The sequence below is a fragment of the Phoenix dactylifera genome, chromosome 17 (assembly GCF_051530095.1).
Source record: "Phoenix dactylifera cultivar Ajwa chromosome 17, Ajwa_hap1_PhDact_Kaust_v1.1, whole genome shotgun sequence".
Lineage (NCBI taxonomy): Eukaryota > Viridiplantae > Streptophyta > Magnoliopsida > Arecales > Arecaceae > Phoenix > Phoenix dactylifera.
In genome coordinates, this window is record NC_143206.1 from 17,196,606 (window position 1) to 17,212,095 (window position 15,490).

The following is a 15,490-nucleotide window of genomic DNA, read 5'->3' on the forward strand; positions in this document are numbered from 1 at the left end:
ACTGGTATCTTGTAGCCTCATTAAATCATGTCCTCATTCCATGTGGTAATTATCTGCATCCAGATGCAATAGAGTCGTATCTAAATGCAAGCATAATCGTACGATTATAAAATTTATAAGATATTTAAAATTGTTTCAGTATATTTTTTCATTTAGGAGTTGTTTGGTTGTTTGAAACTGGACAAGCTGCAAATTCGATTACAGTGTTTAAATTTGCAGCAGTCTTCTCAGAAATCTTGAACTCTAAAATTGATTGGGTTCCTGTAGTTCCCTTCTTTCACATGTAATTTAGTATGTACATACTTGTCACGTAGGTATCACACAATGCTTTTGACCAGGCCACATAGTTACACTTGACAGCTAGCGAGCTACGTCCCAATTACTTGGAACTCATACAAGTAACCAGGAAAGTGGTGGTACGGGTACCCATCCATAAATAGACATGATAAATCGGTGGCTTAGAGAACCATGATAACATATCCCTATACCTGGAGCTGTGCCTTGCCTGGCTAATAGTTTTCATATATATATATATATATATATATATATATATATATATATATATATATATATATATATATATATATATATATAATTTCTCCCACCTTGAGATGCAAAAGGTCGAGTAAAATTTACAATTACTCTCTTTTCGCAGACACACTGCCATCTTAAGCAATAGAATTGTAAAGAATTGTAAAGCCAGTACTTGTGCAACTCACAATGGCCTAAAATGATTCTACAGACAAGCACCAATGCATTACAAACAATCTGTTACTGAGTAGTATTGTACTTGCCATCACCTCTCCTATTATTTTGCTTTCAAACAGCTATCAGGATATGAAGAGAACTGCAAGGTTGCTTCCACTGTTTTGAGTATAGAGGCTGCTTCCTCTTCAGTATTCATTAAAATGTATAGCACCGGATCTCCACACAACGTAAGTTGTCGCAAACATGACTGTGCTAATGAAGACGAAAGAGAAGACAATGAGGAACAGATCGGTGCCCCCAGGCAGATCAAAGGTCAATCCTTGCTTTGGAAGCCCACGCTTGCTATCATCTAATAGATCTGTGGGAGCTTCTGGGAGGCCAGACCTTTTCTTACCTTTATCGCTCTCTCTTAATGCATCCAATACTGTACTACCAGGTTTTGGTTTGGAAGGCTGCGATTCTGCATATTTACTGAGGACACGCGCCGCCCTTAGCTTCTCCCTTGCTGTCAAAGGTGATCTTTTTGGTGTGGGCTCCTGCATTTTAGGGGAGGTTTTGCCACTACCATTCACATCAAGCTGAACATTAGATGATGGGAGCTGATTGTTGGTTACAGTTGTTTCAGTATTTGCAGAGTCTGTGGTGTTTGGTTCTGCAGCTGCCTTATTACTATCTGTTGCCGAAGGGACTTTGCGCCATCTAACATCTTTTTTGTACCTCTTTGGCCCAAGACATAGCCTAAATGGAATCTCAACAAAGTTTACCTTCCCATGAGGAGGTTTCATCCATACTGAAGGCTGATTGCACCCTGCTGAATATCCTTGGACACTTGGGATTCTTACCTGTAAAAATAGCAGGATACTTCAAAATAGATGTCATCAAGTACTGAAATTTGTTTCAGGGAATTTGAATGAATGAACTTAAAGAGAAAAGGAAAAGAACAGGTTTAAAGAGAATGAGCTTCTTATCAAATGCTAAAAAGCTCTTTTGAGGGGGCAATTCCTCCCTAAGCACTTGGAGAAGGGACACCTCTTGAAACCTCTCTCATCCCAATCTGGTTTATTTTGTCTCTAAATCGACACCCAAAACCATTTTTAGATATTAATCCATCCCTCTAAAAGTTTTATGTTATCATGCATTACATTTCTCCAGATCCAAATTCAGTGCATTCTTACTCACACCAAACCAGCCAGGGCAATTTACACTATTTATAAATACTCAAGCATTCATTGTAAAGCTCCTCTCTTGTTCTGGCATATATAAAGAACAAGGGTTAATTTTTTAGGCAAGAGATTATTTGGCTTATCACAATTCCATTCTCTCAGTAATCAAAAGAAAACTTGAGATATCATCAACAAGACAGAGGTGTTGAGGCAAATTATGATACTAGGAGATTCCTCAGATTCTATTAGTCATATATTTCTTGGCCAAGGATAACTCTAACTCAACTCATCTGCTGCTGTGCACTCCAATCCTTGATCATTCAATCCTGCACGACCCAATTAGGTGATTTTACAATGTCAATTCAACCTTTTCCTTCCATTTCATGAAGGAAAATGAAAATAAATGTCCAATTTCCCCTCCTAAGCATGATTTTGGACTTCGGTAAGATCAAAGTAAGATTAATCTAGCAACTTAGGTTCCTCTCTTGACCTTTCTCAAGGATCTTTAGACCTTTGTTCCTTTACAACAAATTTCACATTTACAAATTCTGATCTCAACTTACACATTAATGAAGAATAACAGGAGGAAAGAAATAAAATACAAGAACAAGAAGGGGCTCGAGGTTGAGAGAGAAAGATTGATCTAATGGTCTTTACCTAATCTAATAGCTCAGTAAAGAGAAAAGTAAAATGAAGCCTTAAAGTGGCCAAAGACATAGGTAGGCCATCCAGAATTGCAACCTCACCTTCCATGAATGGACAGGTTGGAAGACATCAGAGTTCAGTTTGATATTTCATCAGTCGACTTGGGACAAAAGTGGCAAGCATCATCAAAGATAAAATGAGAGAGGGAACCTTGAGAAAGTGTATGTTGCCATGGTACAACAAGAGTCTCATGCCCAACACATGGGCTTATAGAGCTAATGGGATGCTTATTATGGAGAGACGGATACAAGAATCCGACCAAAATATTTTCAAGATGCAAATTTGTATTGATACTGCAATTAACAAACCAAAATCAAGATACCATGCCTTGGTTTTTCCCCTCATATTGATATCCATATCCTGAGAAGATACGGTAGGTCTACATTATTTCCCTTATATTAAAATCAATATCTGCATTATAGAGTTTGATCCACCGTGCAGTTTATTTGGTCTTTGTTCAACCCCTCAATAATAATCTCTGTTCAATCCCTCAACTAAACATAATAATATATAATCATACTAAAGATCTGGTTAGTGCAAATTCATCTCCTCTGAGAAAAGCCTAAATCCTTGGCAAAACATGGTTACAGTGTATCAAGTATAGAAAAACACAAAAAGGGAAAAGGAAAACCAGAGGGCCCCTTGCCTTTGCTCATACCAGCCAACTATTCAGACAGAAAAGTAAATGAGTTGCGAGAATTGCCCAACAAGCATAAATGAAAAGCAGCAATGAGTGGGGGGCTCAAAGTTTACAATTGTATTGAAATGCCACAGTTCATTGTGATAGCCATCTTTCAGTCATCTGCTGCAGTGCAAAGCACAAAAAAGGAGAAGGAAAGAGGAGAGCACTCAGGCATTGATGACTGGTTTTCTGAAGCCATCAGGCAGTGAGAATTGGAGGAAGATACATTTAGAAAGATACCCCTTTTGTCTTATTGAACTTACTAGAGTGGCCTAGGAAGTGTGAGAGGGTTGCTACTCTCAGATATGTCTCAAACCCAGCCTAATTGGATCAAAACATGGCTAAAAGATCTCCTTTAAACCTTCTGTATACAAGTTCATACCATCTTATTGAGTGCCCCGCACCTTTATCTCTGAAAATCATACTTGCCAAGCTTAACAAGGAATTTTCCATGTGAAAAAACTATAGTAATTAAATTTATTATCTCATTTTCTCAATGCAGCTAAAGTAGCACAACCCTATGTTGCCGAATTCACATTCCGGGCATGTAGTTAACTTAGGTATTGAAGAACTTAGGGATAGGATAGCCAAGTCCCAGAATGATGGATGTTTCATTTGGTTAGACGCATATGATTAGAACCAAGGTTCGTCATCTCGGTACCGGACCCCAAACCGGTGCCACACTAGCACAGTGTCGGTACAGGTACGAAGTTTTTTTGACGTACGGAGTATCAGTTTGCCACCTGTACTGAATATTAGTCCCGAACCATATGGTATGGTACGTCCCTTACCATCCGGTTCAGGCCAGTACGGTATACAATGATCAGAACAATACTTTAGAGCCTGCTTGCAGCCAAATCCTAAGAGATTGGAAAGATAGATGCTTCCCCTAGTTTGGTTGTATGAAGGAGGTTCTTCACCTAGCTGGATTAATTGTAAAAGTCAAAAATGACTCACACCACAACTGGGACAGTTCAATTAACATGGTGGGCTTCAACATAAGAGCATTGTATTTTATTTCATAATATGATTCATTATTTCTTGTCCAGCTGCTGAGTCATTTCATGCCACCAAAGAAAAGAAAATGTCAAACCTTATGATTATAAAAGACTCATAATTACATAACATCGGACCAAACAAAGCGAAAAAATTTCAATGGAAAATTAAAATTGCTGAACAAAAATGCATAAGTATAAGAATAAAATACAAGGACCCATCAAACTACACAAGGAAATTGTTTTATCCTCCCTAAGAAAAAGTTTCTTCATACGAATATCAAATAAAAGATCAACTATAACAGGTAACAAATAGAGAAGAACCTCCATCATCAGGTACTCTAGGATCGCTGTTCTTGCTTCAAGCATACAGCTGCACCTCCATCACAAATATTGGCTGGCAAACAAAACCAATCCAACCAATTGGGACTCAGAATGTTGCATGATAGGAATGGGCGGTTTGATAATAAATCATTTTCGACATCTTCGTCCCCTTTCACATAGGACCATGCCAATAAAGTACTCCTATTCCACACCCCACAAATTCCCCCCCCCCCCCCCCCCCCCTCCAAAAAAAAAAAAACATGAATTTGGGCTTTGCTAGTATCCAAAGTAAGACTTATCAGGTCATTTAGACTTCTAGGCTAACCCTAGATTACGCTCGCTAGTTCCTCATAATAAGATCCCAGCTTATCCATCAAATCAAGAATAAAAGAGGAAGGAAATAAGGTACAGGAACAAGAAGGGGTTTTGCATTTGACAGAGAAAGCATGTCACTATATGCAACTAATCTGATGATTTGATATTGACACATGTTGAGAACAAAGATAGAAGAAGATTTGAAAATGGCACCAGAGGTAGATATGCCATCAGAGATTGATGTCTCACCATGAGGGCATGGAGAGGGAGGAAGGCATCATACTCCAACTTGATATTTCATCGACCGCCTTCGTACGCAAAACCAGCAACCATCTTCCAAGATAAAAATGAGAGAAAGAGGAATTTTGGAAACCGTGTGTTGCCATGGTACAACAGAGTCTCATCCCCACCATGCGTGTTTACATAGCCAGCCGATTGCTTATTTTGTAAAGCCAATTATGAGAATCCAACCAAAAGATTCCAAGACGTGAATCCCTACCGATGCTACAAATCACGAACCAAAATCAAGATACCAAGCCATGGCTCTTCCCCTAGTGGTAACATCTAAATCCTCCGAAAACATCGCAGTTCTATCTTCTTTCCCTCGGGTCAAAATCAAGGTGTGCACAATAAAATTCGATCCACTATACGGTTCTTTTAGTCATCTTTCAGTCCCTCAATTAAACATAGAATCCGACACAGGATCTAGTCGGTCTAAATTCGTCCCATCTCCAATTATAAAAATATAATATCATTGGCAAGATAGAGTTTTAATGTCCAAATATAGATAAAACTACCACGAAGGAAACAGAAAGCGAAGAGAAAGAGCAAAAGTCCCCTTCGCCCTCGTCCTACCACCCTGCCATTCATTCCGAAATATAAACGGGCAGAGCAGAGAGATAAACCCAAAGCAGCAACGGAGAGTGAGGAGGCTCAGAGCTTACCGCCGTGCCGAAATTCAACGGGGAGTTCATTGTGATAGCCATCATCCAATCATCTGCTACTTTGCTACCCGCGAAGGAGGGAGCCAAAGGGGAGAGCGCCTGGGCGTTGGGGATTGGTTTTCTGAGGCCAGAATATCATGAATAAAATTACTACAAACGGGGAGCTTTTTGCCTTTTGTACCCAAAAAAAAAAACCGACACGCCAGCCATACAGCGGGTCCGAAAGCATGATCTGGGAACGAAAACCAAGCCGGTTGAACCCGGAGAGGAAGCTGAAACCGGTCGGAAATCGCTCGCCAGGGCATCAATCAAAGTTTTAAAAAACCCCACTTTTATCAGCCTATCACTTATATTTATTTATTTGTAGGTGTCTTTTAGGTAATTATATAAGCATATACATATACACAAGAAATCATTTGGAAGACATGATACACAGTGCATGGAGCCCTTCTACGTGAGATGCGTTTTTTTTTTCTTTTTGGTCTCGGATATGCTCTTTGTTGAAAATATTATGCCTAAAAACTGTTAAATTTTTATTTTATAAAAATATTATAAAAAAATATTCTACTAGAATAAAATTAGAAGATTGAAAATAGCTTGTTGTCTGGATGATATACATTACCTTAAAAACATGATCCATCCTCTACATGCAGATTTGCGACGATTTCGTCCGCAGAGTACAATCAATCTGGCTTAGCTCGATCCTCGTATAATAAGCACGATTATTAAGAAGGTTTGGCCCGACCGACTCATTCCGATGTCCAAAAAAAAAGAAAAAATAGAAAGTAAAAAGTTGAAGAGTGGAAGAACTTTTTGTTTGTGAAAGAAACTTTCCGAAGATAGAGTACCAGTGAGAGAGAAGGGGATTGGATTATTTTTGAATTAATTTCGGATGAGTCTATTTATAGATTCTATTCGAAAAATCGAAGAGACGTGATGGTTCCGAAGATACGTAATGTTTTGAAAATCAATATATAAGAGTTGCAACTTTTTCAAAAAAAAAAAGTGCCTCACAAAAAAAAAAATATTTTAAAATATTTAAAACAACTAAAATTTAAGAGATAAAAATATTTATTTATTTTTAATTAAAACTCCAACACTCTTGTCAACCCATATCACTCTATATTTGTAAGATATCCTCCAAAACAATCTTGTGCGGTCAGTAAAAATATGAAAATCTGAGAGTTCACAAGAATTAGTAGACAAACATTGGTTTATACCAACCAATAACTAGCAGCTGAGTTAGATAACCACGCACTTATCAAAGCCCCCTTTCTTGATCTAGTAGGCAAAATGCCTTGAACTCTCTTCTTTGGTTATCTATTCTCTTTTATTTCTAAGCCTGTTGATAAAAAGATTTTTCCCTTAGACAGTGATTTATAAGAACAGTCCCTTTTTCATTTATTACTTTTGATTATAATAGCAAATAATCGTTGCAGTCACAATGATCACTTCCTTCCAGATTTCCCTGCTCCAGGCAGATCTAAGCAAATGATCGCTGTTTTTGAACAGTTAAGGACGGAGTCCATTCTTTCAGGAAATTAGTGTTGCTCAAACCTTGACATATAAATTATATAGGCACCACATTTGGCTTTAGCAATGCTGAATAAATGAGCAGGGTGTTGGTGCCACTGCTACGGCCTGAGAAGCATTTAGTCCAGGCTGAGCCATGCACGCAAGATATATGATGCTTGCACGCAATTGAAATGAGGGATTGTTCTTGTGCTTAGGGAGACCCAAATAGCCTCTCTAATCTGCATGGCTGGGCATGGATCTATAACTCAGGCTCTTAGTTACTTGAAACTAGATATTTGAAAGGAGCTTAGGTCCGTAATTTGGAATTTGTTGTCTACTTATGAACAAAGTACAACAGGAATAGAGTTAGGGGTGTTTGGATTGTATCTTCCGGGCGAAAGAATGTTCACTTTTCTTTGCGATGTGCACCGTTGCATTGCGCAGTAGCCGACATAAGATTTGTGCAAATGGATAAAAGAAAAGTTCGAAGTGCTTTGAGATCAATGTGAGGCATAATCCAATAGTTTAAAAGGAATATCTAGATTGATCAAGATATGTAGAATTTGGAATCTTATGCCGTAAAAATATTTTGAACGAGAAAAAACCAAAAATGCGCCTATCAAGATGATTTATATGTTTTGCTTGTTGGAATCAGTTTTGTTTGGGAGATTTTAGAAAAAAATTTTCAATAATTATCCATTTTTCTTTGTCGATCAATCACTTCCTTATTTTTTCAATGGCACAAGAACCTAGTTCTAGCTAGCTTCCCCTCTTATTAGGAGTCTGAAGTTCACAATTTCAGAACTCAGAAGCCCCTCAAATCCGATTCGTCGGAACATAAAACTTTCCATATTGCAGGGAATCGTATGATGAATCGACTTCAAACGCACCGAGTCACATAACGACTACATATATCCGGCGATTTATAGGTAGCATCGCAGCAAGCCTACGGTTCCCTTCTCGGGTAGAACAGCAATTAACTCAGCGGAGCATTTTAAAACCATGAGGTCCATGACCGACGCCAGTCCCTTATTTCTTTTATTTTTAAAAACCCTTGGCGCTGGCCCCCTTCGCCTCTGTCCGGCGCAACCCCAGCGGCCAGCGTTTCCATAAATCCCGACCCCACTCGCCATTCTCCTCTCCGGCTCTCGGTGGAAAGCACTTTCCCTCTCTTTCCTCCTCGCCCTTCGCCGATCGTCTCGGAGTATGCGATCGCTCGCTGCCCGTCTCCCCCATTTCAAGAACAAGGGGTGGAGATCTCTATAGCTCGATGTGCTCCGACGTCCAAATCGTTTACTCTCTTCTCTCTAGCTCAATGTGCTCCGACGAGTCCCTCCGCAAGCCGGCCGAGGCTGCCCTTGCGCAGTGCGAGAACCGCCTCGCCTTCTGCTCCTGACTCCTCGTATTCTCTCGCCCTCTCTCCGTCTTTCTTGATTTCTTGGGTTTTTCTTCTTCCATTCGCTGTTCTACGTTCCTTTTAATCAAGAAGATGCGTTTTGGAGACCCATTGACGGAGGAGGACGCAGGAGATAATTTCCGCGAGGGATTTGGCCTGCCGTGATGATGTCCGGATTCTGGCTTCGGTGTACTTCAAGAGCAGCACGCGATAGCCCGTGAGTTGTTTTCTTGGCTTTCTCGATCACTTATTCGTTTATGATTGTTTCTTTTTTCCTTATACAGACTTTTTTTTTTTTTTTTTTGGTGATCGATCATAACTTACTCTTCCACTTATTTGTTTACAGTTGATTCCTTTTACTTGCACGACCTGATATCTTTTTGATCCAAATGATCTTTTCCTTCTTTCTTTCTAGTCAACACCGTTCCCTGTTCAAGGTGATAATCATGTTTGTCAACATAATTTAGTTGCTAACTGTTCTTCTATCCCTAATCATAAATTGGTTTATGAGTTTGAATGGACTATGTAAATGGTTAAGTGCTTAGAGGGTAAAAAAATCTACAACTAAGCCACTTTGTGTAATATAATAGAAACCTAGGCTAGTGAATACAGTGGCTCGAATGGATCTAAACTATTTTAAAATTTTATAACGGGGATAATATTATTATCAATTTTAGGAGTAAAAAGAGAGAGCAGATGTGACAAAAAATGCAATAGAGGAAGATCGAGATAATGAGGAAAAGAAACGGAAGAGCGAGAGTGTTGGTTGGAGACATGGTCAAGATGAAAAATCACAAAAATTGGCACTTGCAAAAGCTAAATCTAGGTCAGAGACTTGGTCAAAACGATAATATCTAGGTCAATAACATCAAGGATGATCACAATACTCAGCAGAGAGCGCAGCTTGAGAGGTGAGCTCATGAAAATGGGCAAAGATGTTCAAATCTTCAACTTACTACCCATGCTAGAAAGTGAACTACTAGCTTTCTCCAAGTTTTTGTGCTGATCTGGATAATCTTATATGTGTTTCAAATTCATTGGTATATCATTATTGTAATTTTATTACTTCTTTGCTGGATTATGTTTTATTATCATATGATGTTGTTAGATCCATCAAACTTTTTTTGTCTACGAAGATCTTTCCTTTTTGATCTTGTAAGTATCCTATAATTTTTTTGTGCAGAGGCATCAACAATGAGGAAAAGATTCATCTCTGAAAGAAATTGCTGTTACACATACGTCAAAAATAATCCAGATGTTTTTGGGAGTTTTTTTCAATAGGAGAAGCAGCATCCCTCTGCTAATTCTGCTTTTTATTTATGCATGTCTTGGCACAGATAGCACTTCAAATGGCCGTTCTTGTCTCCAAAATTGCATGCATTGATTTATCCAAAAGAATGGTAAAATTTTACTTGTGATTTTCTTGCAAGATCATATGCATACTATAACCATAACCATTTAGCCTCTTGCCAACTATATGGGGTTGGCTTAAGATCATATACTTGCAGTTCATAAATAAATTTTCTAGCTGCAATTTATAAAGTTTATATACATTAAACCGTCTTATATTTCAGTTTGAAGTCTTTGTGCATCTATTGCATCCACTTATTTTTTCCCCTTCCCTCCTTTTTGATTAGTGAATATAAATAGTATTCTCTTAGCAACTCTTGTATGGTCCATTTTTTTTATTATGATGTAGGATATTTGTTGCATAAAGCTATTGATGGGGATATCAGAGCCCTTCATCCAGATGATCTTGAACCTCCGGATTGAGTCAGACTCGGATTTGGTCCATTATTTTTCCACCCGGAAGGAGTTGATGGGGACATCAACTAGGCCACCATTTTATTTGCATATTTATTTTATTTTTATTTCTGGGCTTATTTGCATTTTAGGGCTTATTAGGATTTATTTCTATGTAAGGGGATTTATGCAAATTGTATATTTGGGCCCTATATATAGGGAACTATTTTCATGATTAGGGTTTAATGAAGTGATTAAAATTTCCCCCCCACGTCTTCCCCTCTTCCTCTTCCTCTTCCTCCTTCTCTTCTCCCTCTTCTTCTGTTTCCATTTTAAAGCTACAACGTACAGCAGTAATCCCAAGAGTACATTGTCACCACTGCAGTCATCCTTCCCGGACCCGGTTCTACACCAGCTATGAAAACATGAAAATCTAGGAAACTGATTGATGGACTTAATTGATCAAATAAAGGAGGAAAGATTGAATAACGAACATCCTTATTGCTGACATTGCTTTATAATACCATTTGATATTTCAGTTATCCTTTTTGTGTTATGGTGGAGAACACTGCTTATGGCTAGTCAATTTCTTAGTTGCCAATTGCATAAAACATCAGCTCATTTTGTTAACTTAGTACTTCCCATGGTAGCAGCAAATACTTTTTGACTATGTGTAGCAATTTGCTCCATTTTTGTTAACCTTCAACTATACTCAGTTAGACCAAAATAAAATGAATAATATATTCCTAGAAATTGTTGAATGAGAACTCTGAGAACAATAGGCTCAGGAATATGGTTTGTCGTACCGGGCAGTATGCGGCGTACCATACCGTACTGGTTCAGTACTGGTACCCAGTGCAGGTAGTGTACCAACACTTGGTACGGGGTCGGTATGCCGAAAAGTCTCGTACCATACCGTATCGACACAGTGCTAGTGTGGCATTTGTACGGGGTCGGGTACTGAGACGACGAATCTTGCTCAGAAAAACCATCCTTTAATAGTTTGCAAGTATTGCTGTTCATTTTGGCTAAGTAACGACTGAAAATAACATTAAAACATGGTTTTTATAAACATGGAGTAGGGTGCAAATGTGCAAGAAGTATCAAGTTATATAATTGCAGCTAAGAATGCATGCACAAGAAAGAAGATGCAATGGCTGGTGTTTCAACTATAAGAATAAGCCTATTTTGAGGCTTTGCCTTCAGACCTTGTCTTCAGGTTCACATAAATGAATCGGCTATTGACATTTGGGAAGAGTCCCCATGGATTTATGATTTCTTGTTCTTTGAAATGATATAGCGGTATGTGCTACGACCAGGATAATGGTGAAGTATGAATCGGAGTTATGAAAGAAAAAATATGGCAGATAGGTGACAAAACATAACCAAAGGAATTGAAGGTTATTATAGGCAAAGTTTGTGAGAATTGGCAACTCAATAAAGGACGTATTCAATTCAGTTGATACAACATTTCTCGTGACCATTAAATAAGATGGTCATGAATTAATAACATGAGCACATTCAACAAGGAGCAAGGGAGGTTTGGTAATGAAATAGTTAGAATATGTTTTAAGAGTCTCAACAAAGACTATAAAACATTGATTTTTTGTGTGGATGTCGTGAAAAAGATTTGAAGAAGGGCAATGTCAAGTTGGTATATAGGATGCAATTCTTTATTTCAAAGAGCAGTGAAAAAAAGGATCTATATATCCAATCAATTAATGCATCAAACTAGGCTTGTTAGTTGCAGTTGTGGTTATTGGATGGTGCTTGATGCTTCAAAAGATGCTCTGGTGCCTAAATTGGTATTCCAATGAACATCCATGTTTGTTTTAGCATAATTGGTCCCATTTCTGAACTAGATGACAGGGACACATCAAGTTCACCAAATTGCAACATTATCTTTGTCAAATTAAATATGCCACACTGTTTTTCTTAAGAATAATTATCATGTGAACTATATTTCGGTGGTTTGGCCTGATGGCATAGGTTGTTATACATGCATGTCTAATGTGGACAAGAAGATATAGGCAACTTAGTAAGAAGCTCACAAATGATGTCGTGGATTCTAAAAGTAAAGTGCTCTTAAGAGATGACTAATTGAAACAGAAAAGTGGAGCTTAAATTGATCGTTTGATCTGTATAGTTCACATGTCAGATTGTTTTGAGAAGTGGTCATAAGAATAATGAATTGTGAATGTGCATACATATTACAAATTTGATTGTGAAGGCTGTCAATGAAATTGAGAATAACTAACATCAGTTAGCATATAGGGACATATGAAAATCCAGATGCAGCAGAGATATGATGCTAATTGATGCAATAAGCTGCACTATAATAGAGTTCTGAAGGATATTAAGTTAGCTCAGGATTGAGAGAGGAGAGAGAGAGAGAGAGAGAGAGAGAGAGAGAGAGAGAATTGCAAAGCATTATGTTGAAAATATTTTGAACCAGGATTTTGTCAGTGGATTACTTCTAGGATGTACATAGATGTACAGGTACTGTCTTCTTGTGCTTATCTAGAACATAAAAGCAGACAGATCTATGAGAAGAATGCATAATGAGATTGAATGGATGAGCTACTTACTGCATGATAGGGTAGGTAATACAAGTAGTGGGTTGTCAGAAAACCATCTTGTGCTATGCGATCAATGGTCTTGGACAACCTCTGCGATTGTGGATTGAGTCCCAATAGTGAAACATTCTGTGGGATTTTGTTCAGCACTAAGGCGTGGTAAGGTAGTGGTAGACCTGAAGATGCCCTCAGGTGAGTCACTACTCACTGATGGTGGGTCTAAAGTCAACCACAAAATGGGTGGTGGATTTATGGGCACAGGTAGGGTTGACTGTTCTGTGACGAAGATTGCATTTTCTTTTTCGAGAAGGGACAAGGATTGCAATTCACCAATATTCTTTCATGCGATGGGAGGAAAGGGAGGCAAATACTAAAGCATAGAATGGTTGTGGAAGTGCTGGGACTTTAAATCCTCTTTTTGAAACAAAAATTGGCAAGGATTCTCATGCTGATCTAGCAGACATTCGTTGAGATCAAGTTCCAAAAAATTTACAAATAGGGAAGCTACTCAGATCTGTGTTTTATGGAAATCATCCATTCTGGTATCATGGTCATTTGGAAATTTGAGGTGCTATGCAGTGTATTCAGTTGTTGATAATCTACTCCTATTCTCATTTATTCATCAAATGTTCACAGGAAGCCATTTATTTACTGTTTACTCAATAGTTCCACCCACTACTTGTTAATTTAAATCTATCCAACTAAGGTTTCATGCTTTTTGTTAGATTTATGGTTATGTTCTAATCTACTATTGTTTTCATTTATTTCAAATTTTTAGACTAGAACTTTATTGTTACTGGAATTTTCTTAGCAGCATGAAGCTATGAAAAAATCTAGGTACACTTACTGGATAGTCCTGTTAATCCAAATGTATTCAACTTCTTTTCATGCATTATGTTAGAATAGTGGTTTTGATATACTTTGCTAGTGTTGCATGGTCTTGTTGATTATAGCATGACCATGTAAAGCATCGCGATTTGCGGTTAATGGAAAGTGTCTTTTTAATAATATTTGCTGGATGAATTATCCATAGGCCAGGGATCTTCTCTTTTTTTGGTGCAACAGCTCCAGCCTGCTGATATGCTTGCTTCCAATAGGTTTTTCTGGTTCTTTTTCAAACTTTAAGAGACCTGTCAAAAAAACATCCTAGTTCAGACCAGAGGAACTTCTCAAAGGTATGTTTGTCTTTTTCAACAATGAATATGTACTAACCTTGTTTCTTTCTATTGTGTTGTCTGTTATTCTATGTTGTTTCTGATAGATCAATGTGAATGTTAAATCTGTCTCATTAGGCAACATTCAACTTGCATTTCAGTTCATCTTTTTTAGTTCCTTTAGTCATGTATTGTCCACTATATTTGAAAGGATGTTTTTCTCCCTTTTTGCACTCCAAATCTAGGTAACTTTTATCACTTTTATGTGCTTCATCTTCTTAGCTCCTAAGAAAGAGGGCCTGCTGTATTATGACTGGCTGCATGATTCTTAAATAAGAAATTGGGTGATTTATGACTTTTACTATTTAGTCTATGTTTGCTGTAAAATTCTTGAACTATGATCGGCTAGTTTTCGGTACTGGATTTTACTGTGGTTGATAAAAAAGTGGACAAAGAGTTGTCTTTACGCATAGAAAATTGTAGGATAATTTCTAGGCCTTCTGAAAAAACAACAGTTAATAGTATGAGATTAGCTCTTTTCTTGAAACGACAAATCTGAAGAGTCTAATGAGCCTTTTCTACAATAATTAGAATTAAAATAGAAATCAACATTCTTCTTAGAGCCAAGCCAAAAACTGGCACTATCCAGGATGCCCTTCAGTGAAATTGATAAAAAGCTGAGATGAAAAAATGGAAAAAAACAATCAAGTGGAGTTAGTTATCCAGGTATATGCCCCTTGGTTAGGTGCGAGATTTATGAGTGGAAAAGTTCTTTATGCGGGGCATATGCCTAGATATCTATGAATAAGATATTATGAAAAGACATTTGTGTCCTGATACTTGTCATCACACTTTGAACCATGATATCTTGGTCTAAATGAGCCTGTTTCAAGTTCTAATACATGCAAATGGTGCGTCTCTGATAGATGCTTGCCCGTGTTTATGATTATAAAAGGAGTGCTTGTAATGATGTAATTGTAAATGATGTAATTGTACCCATCACAGTTCAAAGAGTGTGAAAAAACCTTTTTCTTATTGCAGCTCGTTTGTTGAGCTGATTGAATGGCTTATGCTGGAAGAGGGCTTGAACCTGCATCATGTCTCTGAAATTGCATCCTGTCGTGAACACAGTTTACGCAGCCTAAGCTCTTAGGTTTTAATTAGTTCCTTTGATCCTTAGCATTTTAATATTATTTGCATGCTTTCTGCAATTCTCATATTCTGATAGTGCTGAGTGACCGCCCAAAGATTTTCTGGATATACCGTACCT

The 15,490-nt window shown here is 37.9% G+C and overlaps 1 protein-coding gene and 1 long non-coding RNA gene across 2 annotated transcripts; one reads left to right on the forward strand and one right to left on the reverse strand.

Moving 5' to 3' along the window:
- Positions 1–578: 578 nt before the first annotated feature.
- Positions 579–5,988, reverse strand: LOC103706711 (uncharacterized). The gene is made up of 2 exons (XM_008790916.5): positions 5,837–5,988; positions 579–1,550 (listed from the first exon to the last, which is right to left on the reverse strand). The coding sequence occupies exons 1-2, from the start codon at positions 5,879–5,881 to the stop codon at positions 894–896; spliced, it is 702 nt and encodes a 233-aa protein (XP_008789138.4). The 5' UTR covers positions 5,882–5,988; the 3' UTR covers positions 579–893.
- Positions 5,989–8,611: 2,623 nt separating this feature from the next.
- LOC103706710 (uncharacterized) lies at positions 8,612–10,071 on the forward strand. Its single transcript, XR_016398886.1, has 3 exons — positions 8,612–8,753; positions 8,841–8,964; positions 9,931–10,071. It is a non-coding gene; the product is annotated as an uncharacterized LOC103706710 (long non-coding RNA).
- Positions 10,072–15,490: the final 5,419 nt, after the last annotated feature.